General features: G+C 46.2%; 3 protein-coding genes across 13 annotated transcripts in view; 2 read left to right on the forward strand and 1 right to left on the reverse strand.

The window, feature by feature from the left end:
- The window catches only part of LOC139057176 (signal peptide, CUB and EGF-like domain-containing protein 2), a 208132-nt gene that overhangs the window by 87020 nt on the left and 94903 nt on the right, over window positions 1-26209 (forward strand). For all 10 annotated transcript variants that reach the window (XR_011512612.1, XM_070534976.1, XM_070534974.1 and 7 more), the window contains 5 exons: window positions 4795-4917; window positions 6228-6383; window positions 9053-9175; window positions 15728-15853; window positions 17491-17613. Coding sequence is in view for 9 of the 10 variants with exons in the window: in XM_070534976.1 (XP_070391077.1) it covers window positions 4795-4917; window positions 6228-6383; window positions 9053-9175; window positions 15728-15853; window positions 17491-17613 (651 nt within the window). In the remaining variant the exon portion in view is untranslated. The remainder of the gene's footprint in view (window positions 1-4794; window positions 4918-6227; window positions 6384-9052; window positions 9176-15727; window positions 15854-17490; window positions 17614-26209) is intronic.
- LOC139057181 (uncharacterized) lies at window positions 17624-20406 on the reverse strand. Of its 2 annotated transcripts, XR_011512614.1 has the most exons (4): window positions 20124-20406; window positions 19806-19980; window positions 19044-19199; window positions 17624-18227 (listed from the first exon to the last, which is right to left on the reverse strand). XR_011512614.1 is itself a non-coding variant. In XM_070534987.1 (3 exons), exons 1-3 carry the CDS (start codon window positions 20150-20152, stop codon window positions 19101-19103), a joined length of 303 nt encoding a protein of 100 aa, XP_070391088.1. In that variant the 5' UTR covers window positions 20153-20406; the 3' UTR covers window positions 17624-19100. The 2 variants fall into 2 exon arrangements, 1 of the variants encoding a protein (XP_070391088.1); XM_070534987.1 differs by having other exon boundaries at window positions 17624-19199.
- Window positions 20449-21306, forward strand: LOC139057180 (uncharacterized). Its single transcript, XM_070534986.1, has one exon. It carries the CDS (start codon window positions 20449-20451, stop codon window positions 21304-21306), a length of 858 nt encoding a protein of 285 aa, XP_070391087.1.

Consider the following 26209-nt stretch of genomic DNA (forward strand, 5'->3'; position numbering starts at 1 on the left):
GCAGGACGGTAAGCCGTCTCGGATGCTACAGTAGGCGATGGAGAGCGTCCGCGCGGTGGACCATAAGGACGGCGTTGGTCATGGAAGCTCCCTACATGTTGAAAAGTAGCTCCGGGCGAAAAGTCATCCCGTTCGTATACGTCATATCCGCGACGCTCGTCTTGCTGGCGCTTGCGGCAAAAACGTGCTATGTGGCCACGATAGCCGCAGTAGTAGCAGATGGGACGAGGAGGACGCCACTGCGGATAGCTGGTTTGGGTAGGTGCGCTGGTAGTCATGGACGCGATGGGGGCCGGTGTTGGTTTTGGAGGCATCAGTGGAACGATGACTGGAGTAGCTGCGGCTACTTGTGCGTACGTGGATGGGGCCCTAGGGGTTAGAGGGTCCGTGTACGCTGCACCAGCCATGGACGCCAATTCTTCCTTGATAACGTCTCGCAGATTGGTATCGGAGGCATGACAAGGCATAGGCCCTGCGGCTAAGCCAAGATACTGGAGCTCTTCTCGTATTATTGCGCGTATCATTGCTCGTAAAGTAGGGTCGTCGGCAGTAGTGTTCGCAGTGGTGTCTGGCTGCAACCGTACTGATTCGAGTTCGTCAAGGCGCTGGCAAGTAGCGACGATATCAGCAACGGTAGCGGGGTTCTGGATGGCTAAAGCATTGAAAGCAATAGCTCCGATGCCTTTGAGGGTGTGGCGAACTCTGTCTGATTCGGTCATAGCCGGGTTCACACGTCGACAAAGAGCAAGCACATCCTCGATGTACGACGTATAAGATTCACCGGTTTGTTGCTTGCGAGTGTCGAGCGTCTTTTTTGCGAGGGCGGAACGAACAGCCGGTGTGCCGAAGATTTGGCGGAGCTGCTGTTTAAAAGCGCCCCAGTTCGTGAAATCAACCTCATGGTTGAAAAACCAAGTCTTCGCTACTCCGGTCAGATAAAAGGCGACGTGACGTAGCTTGGACGCATCGTCCCAACGGTTAGCCGAACTCACTCGGTCGTAGTCGTCCAGCCAATCCTCGACGTCTTCCCCGCGAAGTCCAGCAAACAGATGGGGATCACGCTGGTGTCCACTGACAACCCAATACGGGGAGGCTGGGGTAGCCGAGGCCGAGATGGTGGAAGTAGAAGTGCCTGTTGGCTCGTCCTGCGACATGGTGGCGGACAGCTGGCACAATCGGCGACCCGATCGAAGCTCCAGGAGGTTGAGCGGGGAGGCAGAGGACGGAGGACCGAAACGCACACTCCACCACTTGTGACGTAGCAGTTGTCACTACGTTTATTCCGACCCGAAGATACGGCGAAGCGATCACGCCCACAGCACGGATCACACTCGAGAGCCAGCCCCACAAGCGATGATGAAGAAGAACCCCATATGAGCCCCACATGATGATGATCATGTACAGATGACAAAGAATAGCTTATATCTCGCTACAATATATATATATATATATATATATATATATATATATATATATATACATATATATATATATATATATATATATATGCAGCTTTTATCTAATCGCAATCCAACTTGAAAAACAAACTAATGTTCTCGAAGTTAGCTTTTCATTTTGAGGAGCCTGTCCCACCAGCGACGTCACGGCAATAGCACCCTGACAGACCTCCTCACCTTTTCCTCATACTTCCTGCGAACTCGCGACGTGCGCTTTGTGTCACAGTTTAGCGCAGCAAGTCGATGATTTTCTATTATCAGCTCGAAAGCTTCATGTTATATCCTCCCTCTAATTAAAACATTCCTACTAATTTAGAAGCGCCTGAATCGGAGGGAGTAAACAGTTGGTCATCTTCTCGTCCTCATTTTTTTACATTGCGAGAGGCTGCAATTAAGCATAAAGACAGCTCTGATTGTTTGTCAGTTTTCTTTCTCGCACAGTCGACATAAGATCACAAGTGCTATAGAGATTATTTTGGTGCCAACGTGGACCCTACCAAACAACTGTTAAATTTGCTTAGTACTCAGTTGGCAGGACACAAGGCACAATCTTGTGATCTTACACTAGATACTACAACCCGAAATTTGGTCGAGTTTTCATTTCCTGCTCACTGGCCCCATGATCGAGCTACACCACTGACATCAAAAGTGCACCGATAATTTCATGCCTGCTGCTGGACGCTGCCGCACACGCATCTTCGTGGCTTGAGCTACTCCGTAATGGTACACTGTTTTGCAACTAGAAAAACAATTGAAGGGCGCAAACACACGCGCACACACACAAACACACGCACCCACGATCGCAATCGTCTTCAGCGCTTGCATGTTTACCAGAATGGTAGGTGAACACCGAAATAACTCACTTTCTCGGCGGCCACAGTTCTTGTAGAATTACACTTACTGCGCGAATTCCCCCGTTCTCCTCGAAATAAAGCCGCTGCCGTTGCGCCTCGCCAACTCCACAGCCTTTGCGTCGCGGTAGTAGCGATATCGCAGCATTTTCCAAAGTTTCATGCATTCTTCGACTAAAAACAGCAGAAATTAAAAGAAAACGTAATTACGCCTACCCCAGCAGTGAGTAACTTATTTCAGTATCGCATATCACGACTCAGCGAGGAAGCTTACTTGTAGCGAGACCGCATTGACGGCGGATGGCTTCCCGTGCAATGTTTTTTCTTGCTTGATCGCGGTAATCCATTCGTCTTGCGTCGTAAACGCACGGGTGGGAGCGGATTCCCTCGAGGAGCCGTTCGAGCACAGAATCCGAAGCTTCACACACGTTCTGGGTACTTTCATTCCTTGTTCCACCGAACGTTGTCGCACCAGCGCCGACTTCGCAGGCGGCCGATGCTTCTCTGACGCGCTACGCTCGAGGAATGCCGGGAACGCTTCGCCGACGCGGCCGGCGAAAAATAGGAGGGGAGCTATTAATGCGCCGGAGACGTTGGAACGCGCCCCAGGGCGCTAGTCACGCATGTTACCTCGTGTCACTAGAGTATAGATCCCAGTTCTTCTGTGACGTCGCTGAGTTCGACGAACGTGCTCGCGTACGTTACGTTGGAGTGTATCTTGCCCTTTAGGCGCACGTTCTTGTGGAGAGCGTCGGAGTTGTCCCTCGTAACCGATCGAAGAAACTCGACGAATGATGAAAGTGAACGCGGAACACAGAGGGAGAGAAGGAGATTCTTGATGGGAAGGAAAGGTCGGGGTAAAGTGCAGCGCAGTAACTGTCTCTCAGCAGAGGACACCTCAACCGCGCTGCACAGGGGGTAGGGAATGAAAGTAGGGGGAGAGAAAGAGCACCAGAAACAGACGGCGATAGCGAAGGAAGCGCGAGGAGGAAAGCGGAGGAGGAGGGCATGGCGAAAGCGTGAGAAACGTAGGGCTGCGCAAGACGGGCTTTGCGGCTACGATGGCAAGAGATGGCGCCAGACTAGCAAGCGTTGTCTGCATGGAAACACAGCACTGCATGAGCGGGGGTCTGTCTGCGGCGTCTGCTGTGAATCGGGTTCACGCGCCGGCTCTTGCGATCTCCCGATAAGCGAGGCGGTCGCGCCACACCTCGCTCTATTTGCAACGTGCCGCACACGACATATTGTCCGGGCCAGCCAATATATCGCGGAAGAAAAACCCGTGTGCGCTCAATTTTCGCATTAGGCAGTTACGTAATCGTGGCCGCATTTTTTTTAAATGCCTGGAATTACGACGTGCCAACAACCACATCATCTACGCCATGAGGTGCATGCAAACCGACGCTTTCGGCACGCATCACAGCGTTGCCCGGCAGTGGATGCCTTCTCACTGCGTAGCATGCAGACTGCAGACTGCATGCACCGCAGTGGAGCACGCAGACTGCAGATGCTACTCACTGCAGCACACAGATGCATGCAGTGCAGATGCTACTCACTGCAGCATGCAGACTGCAGTCTGTATGCAGCGCAGTCTGCAGACATGCAGACTGCGCTGCTGGCTCACCACAAAACTCTACGGAGATACTTTCAATACTTTTGTCTAGAAGTGATATATGGGTCAGCTCTGGTGTCGTGTCTTGCGTTGCGCGCTGTCTGGAATGATTCTAAAAAGTGCCACGGGCCTATTTGCACTTACGACTCGTCGTACGAGTTGTATATGCCTTGTGGCCCTAACAGGCGCGGCCGAGCGTTTGTTCGGCGAATTCGTTTAAACGTGACATACAGAAAATATTTCTTATTTAACATAATCATGTGCCCTGCCTGCAAAATGGGGGAAAACATAGCCCACATAATCTGCGCTTGCAGGATCTTACACAGCAAAGAACGGCCTTGTTTTCCGATCTGAACATTCAACAGAATGTCATCCCGTCAGTTAAGATAGGTCCTTTGTCGATCGGCTAGCGATGCCTGTGCATCCCGCGCGACCAAGACATTTCTCGCTTTCTTTACAGACACTGGTCTCAATGAGAAACTTTAGTCGAGTATTGAGTGCTGTGTTTTGTTTAGTGTTGCTTTGTGTATGTTGTGTGTCTGTGTAGGGAAATGTGGACATCATTTCATTTTTCCGGATACCCGTATGGAGTAACGTGCTAAACAAGCTGTCAGGAAACCCTCTCCAGAATTAATTCAAGGGGTTTTCTCTCTCTCTCTCTCTCTTCACCTTTACGGTGTCTTGTTTTATGGCAAGTTTTCTTTAATAGATTGTATAACAGAGCCAAATAGCATAGATATACAATTCAATTGTTTGCACTGGTGAAGCACGGTACAGCTGTGGAGCGCAGTCTTGCCAAACTTCTGTGCTGATTTTCTTTCTCCCAGCGGTGTTATACCCCTTGGCTCAAGCAGATTGCCTTTGTACTTTTCAGACATAGACGAGTGCGTCACTGGAAAACCCTGCCCTGATGTATGCGTGAATACCAGAGGGAGCTACTATTGTGTTTGTCTGCCAGGAAGGGTTCCTCACGGCTCTGCCCAACGATACTGTAAAGGTGAAAAACACTTTCGTTGCCAAGAACAAATGAAGCAGTAAGACTAGCAGACACCACTATACCGGACTTCGAAAAAGAGAGGGAGATAGAGCGATCTTCTGCACTCTTAAAGCGTCATATTGACACGTATACTTATCTTTATCGGGCAACCACGTTTCGCAGCCTAACAAATGTAATCGCACAGCGTGGGACGCGCCTGTATGTATCCGAAGTTTCTGGAACGTTATCGATGCTTCTATCCGCTGTCTGTTGTCGCCGAAGGTTATGTTATCTGATTTCATCACCTGACGCGAATGGTGTAGAACTTTGTGGAAGGCACGCGGGTCCAAACGATTAGTCTGGAACATTCGACGACTGCTCTATAAAAGCCGACGCGCTTGACCCGCTGATCAGATTTACGACGATCGCCGACTGTGTTCGCCGCTATCGTTGTGCTTTAAGTGTAGCCTGTTTTGTGGGCACAGGTTCGCCCAATAAAAGCTGGTTTTGTCCTTCACAGTACTGCTACTGTGTTCTTTGACGTCACGACCACGTGACAATATTTAGTTCGCACAAGCGTTAATTTGTAGTTGCTTTAGGTGCAGACTCTCAGGTCACAGATGTGCTAGAATAACGAAGCTTTTAGGCGGCCTTTCTCACAAAGTTAAGCAGACGAGGCGTGAAGGGATATGAGAGGATGAGGCGTCAAGCAGGTTAACAGAAGGAAGGTTGACTTCAAGTTGACGTTCATTATAGAACCATGGAATAAAACTTAATTTGAAATATAGTTGATGCAAACTTGGGGACTTCAAGGAAACGGTGTCACGTGTGTTCTTCACTCTTCGCTATTTTTGAAGGGAAATGGTTTTCTAGAAAAATCCTTTTATTTGTCACCTTGATACCTTTGCGCTATTTGGCGCGGTTGGGACCAAAATGGTATAAGATGTAAAATAAAAGCGATCATATGGTTTGTCTCGCTTCATTTTTATGAAAAGGCTATTTAGGTGTTTACTTGTTCTCTGTTGAACCTTTATTAACATTGTGTTTTTCATTCTGGTGTCGGAAAACTGTAATGAATAGTTAAGGAACTCGAACTGTATTGATGTGAATCGGTAATGTGCCGCCAAAGCTATATATATTTCTGACATCTGAGGCTCACTCTTTGCCGTCGTTGCCCACGTCTGTTTATTCCCTTGACTGTAATACGTAGGATATAAATGAAGCATTTGGCTCTGGGAATTCTGCGTGATGGCATTTTGTTACTTAACCATCATGCCTATAGAGTCTGCCATTGCCTTAGTTCTCTGCCTTCGCTGCCTCTGATTTTGTAGACTGCCCCAGGAACACATTCAAGAACGACGCCACCAGCCAGTGCGACAAGTGTCCTCCCCACAGCCACACAAATGGAGCACGAAAGGCGTCCAAGGAAGACTGCGCTTGCAGCGCGGGCTACCGCAGAAGCCTTGTCGGCGACGAGTGGTGTGTAGGTACGGAAGTTCCCGCAATCACGTGACATAAAGTGAAGACGGACCACGCGCACCAGTAGTCCAATCGACTCCTGACCTTGCGCGAGGAACAGCGCAACGGAGGCAACGATCGGCGCCCCGAGAATCGAAGAGGCACACTTGCCTCGCTGCAAGGGTAGCACATGACACTCTTGCCTAGTAGGCACAAAGAGGACACACAAAACAGTGTGTTCCAATCCCAGCAATACAAACGAGTTGCAGGCTCCCTTCTGCGCCAACCTTTGATATCCCTACACAGCACTGCATGGGTTTCCGCAATAATGCATTTTCTGTCTGTTCCACGTTGTCAATACAGACCAAAGTAAGGAAACGATTCAGTGCATCGCCATTTCCTTCATTCACTCGCCGCGATATGGCCAGGTGCAGAGTTATGTGGCTCCGTTCACGCGTTGCTGTCGCTGGCCACGAAGAGGCGCGTTCCGATAAATAAACGCGAATGCGGCGACCCATTTATTCATCGGAAGTCGTATCGCATACGCTATGACTGTGATCGGGCTTACTTATACCATCGCTCGCGTGCTACAGGAAAATACCAAGACGGGACAGATAGGTAAGCTAACCAAAAAACGCACTTAAATGGCCGTATTCAGGGGATAGCGGTTGGGACCGCGCTTACGTGAATATGTTATAACATTGCAACGGGAATTCTATTTTTTCACACGACTGGACGCGTATTCGCCAACAGCTTTTACGCCAGGTATGTTCGTAACAACCAATTTCAGCAAATCTTGATGCTGGACATTCCAACTGTTTGCGAAGGTGGCAGGCCAATGGCAAAAAGCACCTATGAACGAACGAAAAGTTTTGTGAATACTGCCCCTGAAGAATTCTAAAACTAGCTGGAAAAGCAGCAAGCGTAAATGCACTCGACCGAGGGAAGCTGATCGCTGAGCGCGCGTGACACGGCTTGGAGGTACTCAGAAAATATGACACGTGTTTTGTGGATCGTGCTTTTTGGCGCCCCACACAAAAACGTCGCCCTTACGCCCGGAAGGCGAAGCATCGATTGCCATAGCAAATTAGTACACAGCAATACCAGGTAAGGATAGTATTCTTATCGGCCGTATAAACTTCGAAACATCCGCTGAATTAGCAACTATAGTGTCAGCGCACACACGCTAATATGAACACATCACAGTCGATAAGCGTGGACACTCGCTGTCCAAACACTGGCGTGAGCAAGCGCGCCGGCAGTAGCAAGCGAAGTGACCTTCGTGCGATCTATCGCTTCAACGCAGGAGTGGCGAGCACACAGCGTGCACAAAAGCACGAGCCACCGGGGGATCCCTTCCCGAGCGCACTAGTCGGCAGCGTCAAAGCGGCCCCCCTTCCTCCTGCGCTGCCTTCCCGCTTGCTTCCATATATGGTACGCGAGATTGAGTCGAGATCGTCGGTTCCCCTTGCACCCGGTTGCGAAATGCGGAGTCGCTGCCGAACACCACGCCGCCCCGTCGCTCCCTGGTATCAACCTGTGCGGCCTTTCGCTCGACGGAAGACGGCGCACTCGCTCTCCGCTTTTCTTTCGCGCGAGCCAGATTGAGCTGCCATAGTCGGCTTCCCTCGCGTGCACATACGGCGTACGGTGCGCGGCGACAGTGTTATTCACGGTGACGGCGACGGCGAAAAGGCGACTGGAGTGTCCGTATAATTGCTACCGCAACAACAGCAAATAAAGCTATTCATATTCGGAGCGCCTTCGCACTGTGTCATAAAATGCACGCATTGACTGGGAGACAGACGATACTAATAATCTGTGAGTGTCATGCGGTCGTCTTCTGATGAGGATGCGGATTCGCGCGAGCTTACCGGAATGCGGAAGACAGTTATAATGTAATGTTCACCTCGAGTAGAGTAGGTTGTCACACTGACATGATCATAACATGGTGAGCTGAGCAAGCCTTGAGTAACATTGGGGCGTACCTGCTACCACGTGCACGTTAGAGGCAGGTAGGCGTCAATTGGGTTGTCTTATATATATACCTGTTCTCACAACCTTTAAGTCTCCAAGCATGGTTCCTGATGAAGTTGTCACGTTAGTGATGTAAAGCAAGTGCGCGTACTACGGCGTAGACCCGTTTGTGAGAGCAACTGGCAGCCAAAGATAATTACATCTGACGTTTTACATGCCAGAACGACGATACGATTATGAGGCATGCCGTATAGTGATGGACTCCGCATTAATTTCGCCCATCTGTGGTTCTTTAACGTGAACCCACAGTGCATGGTAAACTGTCGGTTTCGCATTTCTTCCTCCATCAAAAAGTGGCCGCAGAAGGCCTGATGTGGCCCAGTGGCCTTGTGGCAGCAAAAAAGTAACGTTACACATTTTCTAAGCGAAGGTAGTCAGCCAATGGCAAACGGACCGTACGAACGAAGAGCTTTGTCAATTATGCCTTTAGTTATTTTTACTGTGAGGCTGATATTCGTTCCCTAAGATAATACCGGCCACCATCAGTTTTCAATTGTAAGAGTTCTCTTTCCTGGGAGAACGACACTTGCGCGCATGCTACGAATAAAATGCCGACAAAGCCTCCGGAAAACGGCGCTTACCGGGTGAGACGAATTTTACTAAAAGAAAGTGCAAATTCTTTTCAAACCCTGCTGTCTCTAAGAAATGATGTTTCTTTCAGACATTGACGAATGCGCTGAAAAGACGCTTAACTGTTCCCACAACTGCATCAACGTTGGCGGAAGTGCCTTTTGCAGCTGTCCACTTGGTTTCAAATTGATGGCCGACAATCTGACATGCGTTGGTAAGCGCTTGTTCACTTCTGTTTCTTCATCTGGCGATCAGAAGTGGAAAGACCTCTTACTCGAGCTCACGATTTTGCCGATATTATCAATGCTCAAGAATTTAGCAGATGGTCGAAGTATGGCGCCAACAAGATTACACGCGAGGCACTGCCTCGCCGGTCTCTTCATTTCTCAAGCCGACCAACAGCTGCGACAAAGTGGTGCAATTTCATCCAGTGCAGCGAGTTCTTAAACTTCTCAGACTTTATCGCATATTGGCACCAAGTTTAGTCACCATGTGACTAGTAGTGTGGCTGAGCAGCGTGACTTGTTTCTAATCGGTTGGAGGTGTCTACAACCTCACCTATAAGCCCTGTGATAAATCACTGGTTGTGATGGTCGGAAATGTATCGAGGAGTAGGAATGTGTGTATGTCTGTATAACTTTATCCTTGAGTAAACAACGCGAAAAATACAAGAAGACGAGGCGTGAAGCAACAAATAGACCGAAGGAGAGCTTACTTCAATTTGACGCTCACTGCAGAACTGGAGAATAAAAATTTATCCAAAATATAGTTTATCGAGATTCTAGAAATTGAAGGGTAACGGTGTCACGTGTCTCCCTGACTAACTCTGCAGGTTAGTGACTTTTTGTCAGAAAAATATTTATCATCTTTATACCTTTCCTCCTCCATGTGTTGGCATCAGTCAGTGCTGCCAGCTCTATGTAAATTTCTGCAGATTTAGAGATTTTAAATTTTCTTTAGGGAAAAAATCAAAGTTTCCAGAATCTGCATAGGTTTTGTGGCAAGTCATTGTAACAATAGGATAGCCGTAGTGACAGCGTCTTTTCTAGTAAGAAAGTACTTTATTTAGTGTAAACAATTTACAAACATCACTGCAGGGGCAAGGGCTATTGGCATTGAAGACTGACAAAGTCCCGGTCCCTCCGCAATTCATGACAGTTCAGCGCCGTCAAAGAAGGATTGCAATGCATCAGTTTCAGGAAACTGGACAACTAGAAAAGTGCAACAGTACACATAACAAATCGCACATAACTACAATAAAAAGTATACATCACATCTTTAAGCTATCATAACCAAAGGTCGTGCACGACAAAACACACAGCTAAACAAAATAAATTCCAAATGTTAGAAACGTAGACTGCACCAGGATGCACCCAAAGTACAATATAGATGGCAATACTCAGAAACCTAATTCGTGAATCATTTAAGCATTGTTCGAAGCATGAAAATCCACCAGTTAATTTGATACTGTATTCATGTGGCTATTAATCAGTTCCTTGCTTGTTCTTTAGAAGCAGCACAACTAGCTTTCTCAAAACACGATCGCGATGAGCAAAACACATCTATAGCAGATAAACCAAAGGAGTTTTTACGCATTTTAGATCCTCTGGGCTGCAATTCTCAGCCATAAAAATGCCTCGCCGCCTGAAGCATTATCTGACTGAGCTAACTTGTGCGCTTGCTTCTCTTAGAAGTTCTAATCCTGGAGTTTTCAATCTTGTTTTCTTTTTAAATCTTAAGCTGGTAATCTCGAATGCACCTCCTCCAGCTCTCTACATATCCTGGCTTGGAATGGGGCCTGATGCCTGCAAAAACGCCGAGAACCAGTGGGGACATACTAATCCCATGAGGAACGCCCACTAGGCTTCAACAAGAGACACTCCCTCACCAGAACAGTACTTTGCATTCCGCGTGCAGTATACGGCCACTACCTCCCTCATGACTTCTACAATTAACCCATGGCCCTCAGTCCCCAGCAGCTGCGGAGCAACTGGCCAAGGCGGCGGTCAGACCTGTAACGTAGCAGAGGGTGCTAAATCTCTGTGGACCTGCACTGGCCACCAATGAAAACTGAGCTTGGCATCCTTTAACACCCGAACTCTCTCGAATAAGGCTAGCTTAGCAGCACTCTCTGACGTATTATCAGGCATTGTTTGAGATATCATTGGACTTAATGAGGTTAGAAGAACTGGTGAGGCTTATTCACTAACTACTCACTTACCGTCACGTCCTCCGCAATAGAGGACTCCCAGATAAGAAGCAATACGGTGTAATACTTCTAATACATAAGGACATAGCTGACAACATTAACGAATTCTAGAGAATTAATGAGAGGGTATCCGTTGTAATAAAACTTATTAATATGTATAGATTAAAGGTGGTACAAACCTATACGCACCACTCTCCATTCCAGCTGATGATGAAGTAGATCAGTTTAATAAAGATGTGGAATTAGCGATAAGAAATTGCAAACTCGGTACACTGTAGTAATTGCCGACTTCAACGAAAAAGTGGCGGAAAAGCAAGCTGGTGAACAAGCAATTGACAAGAACGGCGTAGATTCTAGAAGGACTAGGGGAAAGATGCTGGTAGAATTGGCGGAAAGGAAGAAGCTTCGAATAATTAACACCTTTTTCAGAAAGCGAAACAACAAAAGGTCGACCTGGAAAAGCCCTAATTGTGAAACAAAAAACGAACTTTTTATACTTTCTGCCAATCCCAGCATTGTGCATGATGTAGAAATGTTGGTAGGGTAAAGTGCAGTGATCATACGTTAGTGAGGGCTAGGATTCACCTCAATTTGAAGATAGAAAGAGTAAAATTGTAAAGTAAAGAAGAAACAGGCCAACCTACATGCAGTAAGGGTAGAAGCGGTCAAATTCAGGCTTGTACTTGCAAACAAATATGCAGCCTGAGAACAGAGAGGTGAAAACCACATAAAAGTAATAAATGAAACCATTACTAAGATAGCTTCATAGTTCAGGACAACATTCATTTGGGCTAGATGGTGCATACTTGAATTAGAATTAGTTGGCGCTTGTCCTGTGTCGTTCTCCCCTCTTGTGATCGTCTTAGTAGGCGCTGTACCTTCCTAATTTAAGATAGCTTCACAGGCAGCAATTGAAGTGGGAGGCAAGGCTCCAAGGGAAGCTCTAGGCAAGCTCTCACGAGAAACGGACGACGTAATAAAGAAACCGCAAATAATGAAACTCTCTTACTGAAGAGATCATATAGAATTCGCAGAAATGTCAAAACTGAACAACGATGAGAAAATAAAGGTTGTTCGAAATTATAACGGAGGAAAGACTCAGGAAGCAATAAAAAATGTAAACAGCATGAAATCAGCGAGAAGTAGTCTTGGCATAGGACAATCCAAGATTTAAATAAAGTAAATTATGGGGTATTACCTGCGAAAACAGCTTTCTGATTATGAGGCACGCCGTAGCGGGGGACTCCGGAATTTTCGACCAATCCAAATCCTGAATTGGACCAATCCAAACCCGGAATTTTGGACATGATCTAAGTACACGGGTGCTTTCGCATTTCGCCCCCATTGAAATGCGGCCGCCGTGGCTGGGATTCGATCTCGCGACCTCGTGCTTAGCAGCCCAAGACCATAGCCACTAAGCAACCAAGGCAGATCAAGCCAAGGTGTATGCACTGAAAGATAAGGAGGGTAATATCATCAGCAATTTCGAAGATATAGTAAAAGCAGCGGAATAATTCTATACTGACTCATTCTATGCTGAACAATTGATTTAATCAAATATGGAGGAGACAACGTGCTTCAAAAACTTGAGGCCCTTTATACGTCTCCAGACTTCAAAGGTCCCAGAGAACTGGAAGAATGCCAATATTATACTAAGCCACAAAAGGGGAGACGGTAAAGAATTGAAGAATTATAGGCCCATTAGCTTATTCCAGTACTGTATCAACTATTCACCAGCGTAATTTCCTATAGAATAAGGGCAACACTTGACTTCTGACAACCAAGAGAATAGACTGCCTTCAGGAAGCGATATTGTACAATAGATCACATCCAGGTAATCAATCACGTAATCGAGAAATATGCAGAGTACAATCAGCCTCTCTATATGGCTTACATATATTACGAAAATGCCTTTGATTCAGTAGAGTTACCAGCAGTCATAGAGGCATTACGTTCTAAAGGAGTACTGCAGGCTTGCATAAATATTTTGGAAAATATCCACAAATATTCCACAGCTATCTTAATTCTCCCCAAGAAAAATAGGAAGACACCTATAAGGAAAGGGGCACACTAGGATACATAATCTCTCCCATGCCATTCACTGCAGGCTTGGAAGAAGTATTCAAGCAATTTAATTTGGGACGGCTTAGGAGTAAGGATCAACAACGAATACCTCAGCAACCTTCGTTTTGCAGATGAAATTGTCCTCTTTCAACAGCAATGCGGACGAGTTAGAAGAAACATTTGATTATCATAACAGAAAGTGTAGGGGTGAATTTAAGATTTATATGCAGAAACGAAAAACAATTACGGGGTTTTACGTGCCAAAACCACGGTTTGATGGTGAGGCACGCCATAGTGGGGGCCTCCGGAAATTTTCACACCTTGGGGTTCTTTAACGTGCACCTAAATCTATGTACACGGGTGTTTTCGTATTGCTCCGCTATAGAAATGCTGACGCCGTGGCCGGAATTCGATCCCGCGACCTCGTGCTGTGCAGCCCAACACCACAGGTACTAAGCAACCACGGTGGGCGATGCAGAAAACAACGATAATAATCTATAGCCTGGAAAGGGAACAAGAACTCAGGATCGCCAGCCAGCCTCTGGAGTCTGCGAAGGATTATATTTGCCTAGGTAATTTATTCACAGGGGACCCTGATTATGATAAGAAAATTTACGGAAGAATGGTACGGGTTGGAGCGCAAACGGCAGATATTATCAGATTGTGACCCGAAGCATTACCATTATCACTAAAAAGAAATTGTACAATCAGTGCATCATACCTGTGCTAGCGTATTAGGCAGATTCTTGGAGATTGGCAAAGAAGTGCGAAAACTAGTTATGGACCGCACAATGAGCAATGCAACGAAAAATAAATGATAAGCGTAATGGCTAGAGGCAGGAAGAGAGCGGTGTGGATCAAAGAGGAAACGGGGATAGCTGATATTCTAAATGGCTATAAGCGAAATAAATGGAGCTGGGTAGGTGATGTAATGCGTAGGTTAGATATCTGGTGGACCATCAGGGTTACAGAATCGGCGCCAAAAGAAGGGAAGCGCCGTCGAGGACGGCTGAAAACTAGGTGCGGTGAAGAAATTAGGAAATTCGCTGGCGGAAGTTTGTATCGGCTCGCGCAGGGCAAGGGTAAATTCGAGGTCACAGGGAGGGGCCCTCGTCCTGCAGTATACATAATACAGGCTGATGATGATTATGGTGAAATTTGTTTTGCGCGTCGAGAAAATTATAAACGTGCTGACGTCGTCTTCGGTGACTATAGCTTTGAGCAGGAGGCTGAGTTGTTAGCGCGAAGAACTCTGGTTAGCGGAACTTGACTTGCATTAAGACATGTCACCTTGTGTGCAGCGGCTTCATTATATAAATTTATCAAAACGAACTTGAAGGTCAATTTAAACAATAAATTTGAAGTGTTTGGAATAGCAAAAAAAAAGTATGTTTTGATTAAAACCGTATTGACAAAGTGAACAACCGTAAACTAAAAAATTCCGAGGAAGCCTCGGGAAATCTTTTATCCCATTTGTGGGGAAACTGGTTTCAGCGGTTGGCCCCAGCGTTGACTCGGAATAAAATATTTACTTGTAATCGGCTCAACAAACCTGTGCTGGAATTCCAAACAAAGCAGCATGGACGAAACTTGGCGCAAGCGGAGAGATTCCTAGGGCGTCAAGCTGAGTGTGGAAACGTGTACTAAAATTTACCGAGTACCACCCTAGCAGACCAACATTCGACAGATTCGTCGTGGTGACGCGTTTGAGCGAGTTTCGATTTGGAGGAAGATGTAAATTGGCCGCGTATCTTCGTGCTTTGTTGCAAATGGCGCGTAGGTGCGTAAGTACGAAGGTAGTACGCCAGTGCTGGACACGCTGAAAAAGTTATTCGCAGTTTTACATTGGTGTTGTAAAGTGGCATACTGTTTTGAAGCTGCTACATTCTGTAAGGGCTTCCTCGTGTTTTGAATGAGGTTCCATGCAATTATGGTACTTTGCTCTACGTCCAACACTTCAACAAATGTTTGTTTGTTTTCTTCACAATGAATTATTTGAGTATTTCTTCTGAAACAGACGTCAGGGCTTGAAGTCGGCGCTTTTCAATTGTACCATTTATCTCGCGTTTTCGTCTCTATTGCGCATTTATGTAAACCATGAGTGTAAAACTAAACGAACCTTAACTTGAAGGCAGCAGTATGAAGTCATGCGAGACGAATTAGTACGGCTAACGATAAGAGAACAAAAGGTATATCACTGCGTAAATAAGATACCGTAAATAGTGAAACTCATATCGTACGGGGGGCGGAATCGTGCTATGAAGAAAAACGTAATATGAACTTGCGCGGCTGTTATAAACGAGTCATTTATGGCTAAAGGGTAGCGATTCGCAAACCACGTCCTGAAATAGCCGAAGCCTAAGTGAGACGAAAGCAGAACTGAACTCCAAGGATGCCGGAGAAATGTCAATCGTTTTATACCCCGGTGTCACCCCGCAAGCCTCGCTTGTGAAAGCGCCATTGTTTTTCTTTTCTCCTTTCGTTTGCAAACAGACAGCAACGAATGTGAGGAAAATCCCCGCATCTGCAGCCAGCTGTGCATCAACACTCACGGAAGCTACAAGTGCTCCTGCAAGCCCGGATACACGCTTTCTGCCAGCGACAGCTTCCAATGCATCGGTGCGGCACAGTTTGTACAATCCTTTTAATCAGTTTTTGCAAGTATGGTGATATTTACTTCCTCATTACGGCGTCTTTTATTTGTTGATTAGTCATCTAAAGCAGAAAAACATACAATGGAAAGCTGTTCCTGGGGTACTCAACAAAATGAGTGAGCGAGATAAGGCGTCCCAAGCTGATGGGCTCGTTTCGCCTCCCAAGTCACGTGGGGTTCATGAGAGACTCCGTAGCGATGGGCTTCGGAGTAAGTTTGATTACTTGGCCTCCTTCATTTTAGGTAAAATTCTAGTAAAACTCTTGCTTGGGCTAGTTGGTTCATGCTTGAATTAATAAAGACAAGGCAGCAGAAGAGCAGGACTCAAGAAGGAAAATACAAAAGACAGGACCGGCGCCACTCAAAATGAAGTTTATTTCCCCAACAAGCCTGCCTTATGTAGGTTAATCAAGCCGAGTCACACACAGAACTTTAGAAATAAAATACAGCAATCTATCGACCACTCACGAATCGTATCTGGCACAAAATATCAGATGAGCAAACAAGAACCACACGTGGAGCAGCACGGGAAGCAATTCATCGAGTATAGTCTTTTTCAAGCCAACAGGGACAAAAAACGAGACATAAAAAATACCGTTTACGCTTCACTATCAAACTATCCACAACATAACACACTTAAAATGCGTAAGGCCCAGTCAGTGATAAAACCCGCATGACTATGGGAATAATGACCCACGAATAACACGGAAAAAACATGAATAAAGGCGCCTAAGTACAGCGTCTGCGTCAAAACTAAAATCTCCAATAGTCACTCACCTGAAAAATTCATAAAACATGTGACCGCGCGCATAAACAGAACCATGTGAGAAGCAATGAAAGGGACAGAACAATTGAACGATAAAGAGTCTAAAGAACAGTGTCAGCGTCAAAAATAAAACGCAAAAAAAGCTTAAGAGCGGCATTTTTTGCATTACGCTCCTGTCGTGATGCGCTCCCTATACAGCAAGGGAACCGAACTCGCAGGCTCTGAAGCAAAAAAAAAATGACACTCACTCAATTTGTCAGAACTTCTTGCCTGTTCTCCCACTACCACTTATCCCTCTAGCAGACGGTGACACAGCGGCCATGTTCCCACCCCTTACTCTCGCCCGAAAAATATTTCTTGCTATGCGACTTCCCGCTACCATCGTCGCTGTCGTTGCATCAAACCGCCATGTTTATCCTTTGAATGATGTTGCTGCGTGTTCCTTTTTCGCGGGTTCCTGCATAATCAGGCGCGGTCGAGGCCTCTCAAAATGGACGCCTTGTTTCACTCGCTACGTTTCGTAACATATCTAATGTAAGTTTTGTCAAATTATTACGGCAGCTAGTTAATAGGAATGTTTAGTGAGTGAACGGGAACTGCCTCAAATGCTGGTGACCTTGTTGGTGCCACCAGCAGAGCCTGAGAGTGAATGTGAGTTCGTTGGAACCTCTCACATATATAGTCAGACACGATTCCTATACCAACCGCTCTTTCACCCATAATCAAACACGCGCTTTTAACGCCCTCGTTAGAAGAGTCTGTCCTACGTACATACGAGCGAACCTCAGCCGCTTACGATGCAACTAATGGCAGCTGTGTCTTTCTCTTTGTGTTCAGATAATGACGAATGCACGATGGGAAATCACACTTGCAGTCACATCTGCGTCAACATTGAAGGAGGGTATTATTGTCAGTGTCCGAAAGGATATAAGATCACTGGGGACCTGAAAACCTGCTCCGGTAAGCTTTTCATCACCCGCACGTTTGTTTGGGTGCTTCGTCCAGCTGCGAACCACTTGCCAAGTGCCGAGTAAGAATGCCACGATTCTTCGCTGCATATGCATCTAGAAATATGAGTACTATAGCCTGCGAACGACTTTTCTGCTGAGCGACATGCATGTTTTGAACGTTTCCAGGCTCGAAAAGCTGTATATTTGCTGTACTCCATATATGGTGAGAGTAGCAATGGCCCAGCATTGAAGCAGTGGGCACAGTGTGAAGCGAAACAAAGAGCTCATTGACTTTTGCCGCTCTGGCTCCCTGTAGAACCAAGGCATACATATTTTCAAATCCGGGATGTCACGTTAACCTCCCGGTGCAGATGTTTACACACACACACGCTTACTGAAAAACTTAATGATTTTGAAATACTTAATTTTGCCTAGAAGTATTGATTCGGAACTATAGATGCGCTAAGAAAATGGGAAACTTTTAGTATTCGCTTGTAATGCGTGTTGCCTTCTTTGTTGTTCTCAAGGTAATGAAAATCGAACCTTGAGGAAATGCACGAACAGAAGAGTCTTATGGTGCTGCTATTTTGGCTTTTTACTTGATGCTTTGTCAGTTTTTTCTTTCTGGAAAACGCAAAGTATGGTAGCCGTAAGAAAGACAAACGGAAAGCAAAAAGAGACGAGCAATACTAAAAGATCACATATGACGTTTGTCTGTGCACGTAACTTCATCAAAGCTTTCGTCCCTGCGATATCGGTAAATACTCGACGTATCCCACGCACATGTGGACATCCTTATAAGGTGAGATAAGACGGAAATGAAGTACGATGATTCTGCAAATATAACCCAATTGCGAAAATATACTACACTGACGCAGACATATTGGTGTAGGGGCAGCGCGATATGAATTGACGTAAAATCTAGTAAAGCGATGTGGCTAGTTCTCGCCATAAATAAAATTGGTGGTTTCGCCCGAAGCATTGACTGCGATAGCAATGTTTAGCGTTCCGCTTGAACTTCTCGGACGGGGGTCTAACTATGCGCCGGTCCGACAGACTCGGTATTCGCGGGTGTGTCAAAAGTTTTGGCGCCCATACAAGCTTGAACACGCCATGTAGGCCCTGTAATGACATCACCCAGACGCTTCTATACGCTACCCGTGAAGAGCCCCGCTAGTAATATTGTATCTCTTTCAGGTGGTCGCACTGATATTGTTTTGCACTTTTAATATATAATAGCCTGAGGAGATTTAAGGTAAAAGGCATGCGCTAGCCAAGAATGTTATGTTTCATGAAATTTGTTTGTGGGCTGCTATTCTCAAAATCCTGAGGAATAATTTATTCAAGAACGTAAGACCTGGTGTGAGCAACTTAATGACTAAATAGGGGAGCAATACAACCAAACCATATATTTAACTCGGTCATATTGCATGCATATACCTAACTATATTTGGGGATTGGCCAGGAATGGGTCCACATGGCCCAAGTTTTTCTGCACTAGGCAAGGCAGCAGCACGCCAGCATCCGCACAGACAATTCATGGCGCCACTGAGTCCAAGAATCGGGCATCAGGAGGAGGCCCAAACTAAATTCTTCCTGTAATGCAGAAACAAAAAACAAAAACAAAAGAAAACGTAAAGACTGAAGAAAAAGAAACTGTAATGATACCCGAGGGAGCAGTCAAACTAACTGACGCAAAATAATAAGTTTGAAGTTACCGAAGAAGATATTAACGTCCGCATTAATAAAAGATTTTGAGAATAGGTTTCAGTGAAATGAACAGTGCACAAAGAACAGTAAAGCTAGAAAACGTTTACATGCTAATCGTTTTGTTTGTCTTAAAAATTCGAACACGGTGCAAGAAACATCCCTGCCGCTATAGTCTTTGCGTCGAGACCCACTAGATATTGTTACCTGAAATGTTGATTGCTCATTCAACCTGGCAAAGTGGAGCTTCAGGTAACCTCTTTCTCTTGTTTCAGAATTGGTGGCAGGACAAAAAGAAGTGGTGTATCGATTCGATTTCAGTACAGCTGCGGCAAAAGGGGGACACCACCAGAAAGGACACCACGAAAAATGAATATGTTGAAAATATAACATATTGATTCAAATGTAGCGACTGGTGGGCTGCTCAGTTTGGCATTATTTACACAGTAGTGCGCTCGGTGACTGCACCACAGCGCAGCCACCTAATCCGCTTACCTTTGCGATGCAGACGACCGTCCTCGCATTTGCCAGCCTACTGCTGCCGTCCCTGGCAGGCCTGTCTACGGGGGCGTCATCGGTGTGCGCACTGCCGTACACTGGGGATGACCCTGGCTCCTGCCATCCACCTCCCGACGGATGCTCGTCCCTACTGGATATGCCGCCAGAGGAGCTGCACACACCGGAAATCACAGTACCATGGATGGCCACATCGACATCAGCGACAGTGCCGGCATGCATAAAAGAGCTTCATCCGCTGACGCCGCTTCGTGGGCTCGGTGACTGCACCACAGCGCAGCCACCTAATCCGCTTACCTTTGCGATGCAGACGACCGTCCTCGCATTTGCCAGCCTACTGCTGCCGTCCCTGGCAGGCCTGTCTACGGGGGCGTCATCGGTGTGCGCACTGCCGTACACTGGGGATGACCCTGGCTCCTGCCATCCACCTCCCGACGGATGCTCGTCCCTACTGGATATGCCGCCAGAGGAGCTGCACACACCGGAAATCACAGTACCATGGATGGCCACATCGACATCAGCGACAGTGCCGGCATGCATAAAAGAGCTTCATCCGCTGACGCCGCTTCGTGGGCTCGGTGACTGCACCACAGCGCAGCCACCTAATCCGCTTACCTTTGCGATGCAGGTCAGTTCATCGTATGCCCTCTTCGCTAAAAAATCCAGTAATTATATGTTGGTGCAGTTTCCGAGCCCGCACTGCTGTGTTGCCATTGCCGTTGAGTGCGCTCACGTAATTCATTCCTTGCTCATGCTATCAGGTGATGTTGAGACTAACCCTGGCCCTCAGGGCAACGCTGCTGTACTCGCCGAACTACAGAAGCTAAGCGCGGGACAGACCCTGTTAATCACGGAAATACAGGGCCTCAAAACACAGCTGAACACAACAGACCAAACCATAGCAAGCCTAGACAAACGAATGGCCGATCTCGAAACGCATTACCAAACACTTCTTCACCTCAGAAACGATATTGAAATAATGCAGTCAACCACAATCGACCAAGCTAAAAAGATTAACGAACTAGAAACACGCCTGGATGACGCGGAAAACCAATCGCGTCGGAATAACCTTATTTTCTATGGTATCCCCGACCCTGCTAGCGCTGAAACGTGGGCCGAGTCAGAAAAACTAGTCATTGATGTTTGCCGCAAAAATCTTGATATAACCTTGGAACCTAACGACATTGAAAGAGCGCATCGCCTCGGAAATCATTCAGCCGATCGAATTCGTCCCGTAATCGTAAAATTCCTATCTCATAAAACCAAAGACGCACTGCTATCAAATGGCCGTAAATTGAAAGATACAAGCTACAGTATTGGAGAGGACTTCTCCCGCACCGTTCGCCATGCGCGTAAACAGTTGTTAGTGTTTGCCAAAGCTAATTCTAACAAGTACTCCTTGCGCTTCAAAACCCTGCACATCGGCCCAAAACGCTATGTATTTGACGCATCATCCCAAACCGTTAAGGAAATAACATAGCAATTGCCCCGTCACAAACCTTTAACAAATCGTCGAGCCGCTCCACCGCACAATGTTCTCTCGTTTTCGATAATATTCACTAACATCCGTAGTCTTCTTCCAAAGTGCGAACTCATATCAAACATCATGTCGTCATCCGGGAGCAACATACTAATACTAACAGAAACTTGGCTAAATAGTGACGTAACGGATACGGAAATTTTGGCCGATTTACCCAATTTCGACGTGTATCGGAACGATCGAAAAGGCAAACGGGGGGGCGGTGTTCTCATTGCCATTCATCGAGGCATATCATGCTCTGTTGTTGACGTCGCATCCGACATTGAAGCCATATGGCTCATCTGCTGCGCTCCCCCCGTAACAGTTCTGCTTGGCGTTTGCTACAGGCCCCCCCAGACTAATCCAGACTTCCCACGTCACCTGAACAACATCCTTCATAAACTTGTCCGCACATATCCAAATGCCCGTATTCTTCTTTTTGGTGATTTTAATTACCCCGATATTGATTGGCAGAACATAGCTAGTTCCACAATAACGTGTCATGCAGAGGAGAAGAACTTCATCGATGTCTGTTTAAATTTTAACCTCACTCAATTAATTTCCCAACCAACCCGTGTCTCACGAGAATCAGCAAACACGCTTGACCTGATACTAACAAGCAGCCCCGAGAATGTATCATCCATCAGTTACCTTCCTGAAATCAGCGATCACAAAGTCATGCATGCTTTATTCGCATTTACCTCGACTCAAAAACAGACATCCGATAAAACGATACAACTCTACGATAAGGGTAACTATAATGCAATAACTGAAGAACTTAACACCTTTTTTCCTGAATACGTATCCGCATTTCACACTCGCTCAATTCATGAAAACTGGCTGATATTCAAGAACAAATTAAATCATCTCACTAATATGTTCGTACCAAGGATTACCTTTCATACTAATCGCAATAAACCATGGTTTACCCAGCACTTAAAACGACTCGAAAACAAAAAGAAACGATTGTTTCGTACCGCCAAACGAAACGACACGCCTGCCGCATGGGGAAAATACTTCGAGGCCGAAAAATCATACCTACTTTCTGTTCGTAACGCCAAGTACTCATTTTATCATAATGACTTACCTAACTTACTTATAAGAAACCCCAAGCAATTCTGGCAAGTTTTAAACCCAACACATCCTCCCGATATTAAACTAACGAATTATTCACATGAAGCGGTGACTGACCACGACTGCGCAGAAATATTTAACCATGCATTCGCATCTGTGTTCACTACCGAACTCGACGCACCTTCACAATTACCACCCTTTAACTTAGATACCCCCATGCCGGCAGTCGCGTTCGTCGAAGAAGGCATTTCATCCATAATTCATAATATGAAACTTTCATCATCAGCTGGTATGGACCTGATTAATTCAAAACTATTGAAAAATGTGGAATCAATTTGCGCATCATACTTATGTCTCATTTTCTCACAGTCACTCTCCTCAGGAATTTTGCCTCTTGATTGGAAAACGGGGAAGGTCGTTCCAGTCTACAAATCAGGTAACAGAGACTCGCCTTTGAATTACCGCCCCATTTCATTAACTAGTGTGCCCTGTAAAATCATGGAACATGTCATTTACTCACAAATCATAAACTTCTTGGACCGAAACCATTTTTTTCACCCTTCACAACATGGGTTTCGTAAGGGCCTCTCTTGCGAAACCCAACTAGCGCTTTTCCTTCACGACTTGCACACTAATCTAGACCGTAATATGCAGACCGACACCATCTTTCTTGATTTCGCTAAAGCTTTTGACAAGGTTCCCCACCGCCGGCTATTACTAAAACTCTCAAAGCTGAACCTTCCCCCTAATATTCTCAAATGGATTGAAGAATTCCTAACTAACCGTTCTCAGTCTGTCTATCTTAACGGCCATCTCTCTACATCTCTCCCGGTTACTTCAGGCGTCCCACAAGGTTCTGTCCTCGGTCCCCTCCTATTCCTAATATATATTAACGACTTGCCCCTACATGTTTCCTGTAGTATTCGAATTTTCGCAGATGATTGTGTTATTTACCGCACCATTAATAACTGTCACGATCAATACACTCTTCAGACAGAGCTTAACAGCGTACTAAATTGGTGTAATAACTGGCTAATGTCCCTCAATCCTAGTAAATGTAAACTCATGTCCTTCACTCGTCGTCCCAATCCATATCTCTTTCAATATTTAATTTCTAACACACAGATTGAGCAAGTACAATCATATAAATATCTAGGAGTCACCCTCTCTTCTAATCTATCATGGCAGGTTCACGTCGGTAACATCATTTCAACATCAAACAAAACACTCGGTTTTCTGAAACGCCACCTTCGTCTTGCCCCACCACATGTTAAATTGCTCGCGTATAAATCACTTATAAGACCCAAATTAGAATATGCATCCCCCATCTGGAGCCCACATCAAGCCTATCTAATCACCGCATTGGAAGCTGTGCAGAATCGTGCTGCCCGATTCATTCATTCCTCATACTCATATGACGTCAGTGTTTCATCCTTGAAAGCTACATCCGGACTGCCACCCCTCTCTTTTCGTCGTCGCATTGCTAGCCTCACCCTTTATCACAAATTCTTTTATTCTCCTCTCAATCAAGAACCGTATATCGCCGCCGCATCACGCATATCTCACCGCACCAGTCATCCCCTTCAAGTTGCCCGCCCACTATCACGTACTACTACGTTTTCAGCTTCATTATTTCTTCGAGCAGCCACGGACTGGAACGGCCTACCCCATGACATCGTCGCCATCGCTTCAACACCTGCTTTTCAAGAACGCGTAACAGATCACCTTCAATGTTAAATCACCATCGCTGTTTGTTTTTCCCACTACAAATGTAATCCCACCCCTTATGTAACACCCCCTGAAATGGGGGCCTTTAAGGAATAAAACTGAACTGAACTGAACTGATGCACATGGACGATGAAAGAAAAAGCGCGACACAGCGCTAACAGCTGTGTGTTTATTGCGCGAGAGCAGATATATATATATATATAATATATATATATATTATATATATTATATATATATAATATATAACAATATATATATATATATATAACATAACAATATATATATAACAATATATATATATATATATATATATATATATATATATATATAATATATATATATATATATATATATATATATATATATATATATATATATATATATATATTGTTACAAGCACGGGGAAAAGGGGTTTATTTAGGCGTACGAGAGCAGGAACGGCAGGCTACGAACAACAGGAATGGCCGCTACACAGTCTTCGTTCTCTTCTTCCCCTCTCTTCTTGATCCCCGCGTCCCTTTGACGCGCTTGGACGTAACATACCTCCCCTCGCAGACAAAGCCCCCTGGGCGAGTCAACTAGCTTGTCGTGGCGTGCATGATTTCAACCGTGCGACATGCGCGACTTGTGTCCTAGCAGAACGTCTACCAGTGTTCGTGAGGCGCGCGAGAGTATAGTTCACTTCGCTGAGTTTGTCGATGACAACATACGGTCCATCGTAGTTTGCCAGCAGCTTTTGACACAAACCGCGCTTCCTTGTGGGAGTCCAAAGCCAAACGAGATCACCAGGGTTATATGTAACAGGCCGATGTCGTGCGTCGTAGCGGGCTTTGGAGTTTTCTTGTGATGCCAAAGTCCGAAGACGCGCAAGTCTCCGAGCCTCTTCAGCGAGGCACAGCGTATCGGCGACCGTAGGCTTGTCGTGGTGGTAAAAAGGGAGGACAGTGTCGAGCGTATACCGGGGCGGCCGAGCATATAGAAGGAAGAAGGGGCTGTAGCCGGTTGTCTCGTGCTTGGCGGTATTGTATGCGTAAGTAATAAACGGTAGAACTTCATCCCAATTCTTGTGATCGGACGCAACATACATGGAAAGCATATTTGTGATCGTTCGATTAGTGCGCTCAGTGAGGCCGTTCGTTTGCGGATGATACGGCGTCGAGTGCCTGAGGTGCGAGTTACACAAACGCACAAGCTCTTCCACTATATCCGCTGTGAATTGTCGTCCCCGGTCGCTTATGATAACACCAGGTGGCCCATGTCGTAGAACAATAGCGTGAAGTAAGAACAGCGATACTTCGGTGGCAGTTGCTGATGGTATAGCCGCCGTCTCGCAATAGCGTGTGAAATAGTCGGCGCAGACAATTATCCAGCGGTTCCCCTTAGATGACTTTGGAAAAGGGCCTAACAGATCAATTCCAACTTGCCGAAAGGGTGAGCTGGAAGGCGGCACAGGCTGAAGGAGACCAGATGGGGCAGTGGTTGGGCGTTTCCGACGTTGGCACTGTATGCAGCTGGCGACATAAAACTCAACCGAATGTCGCATCCGGGGCCAGTAAAAACGTTCTTGAATGCGATAAAGTGTGCGCACAGTGCCTAAGTGCCCGGAGGTAGGGTCATCGTGCATAGCCTGAAGGATTGCTGGCCGGAGACTCTCCGGCACCACTAGAAGGAAGCGTGCACCCGTGCTTGAGTAGTTCCTTTTGTACAGGAGACTGTCACGTACGCAGTAGCTGCTTGTTGCACTTGAATGGGCAGAAGTAAAGAGTGGCTCCAATTTAGTGTCTGTCCGTTGTTCTGTTTTGAACACATCGATATCTGGAAAAGCGGGTGTCACAGAAGCGACGAGATGATCAAAATCGTCTGCGTCGCAGTCCGTCGTGGCAAGCGGCATACGGGAAAGGCAGTCTGCGTCAGCGTGTTTTCGGCCACTCTTGTAGGAAACAGTGAAGTTATATTCCTGCAACCTCAAAGCCCAGCGCGCAAAGCGACCACAAGGGTCGCGAAGATTCACGAGCCAGCACAGGGAATGGTGGTCTGTGACGACTAGGAATGGGCGTCCGTA

This window comes from Dermacentor albipictus, chromosome 3 (assembly GCF_038994185.2).
Source record: "Dermacentor albipictus isolate Rhodes 1998 colony chromosome 3, USDA_Dalb.pri_finalv2, whole genome shotgun sequence".
Lineage (NCBI taxonomy): Eukaryota > Metazoa > Arthropoda > Arachnida > Ixodida > Ixodidae > Dermacentor > Dermacentor albipictus.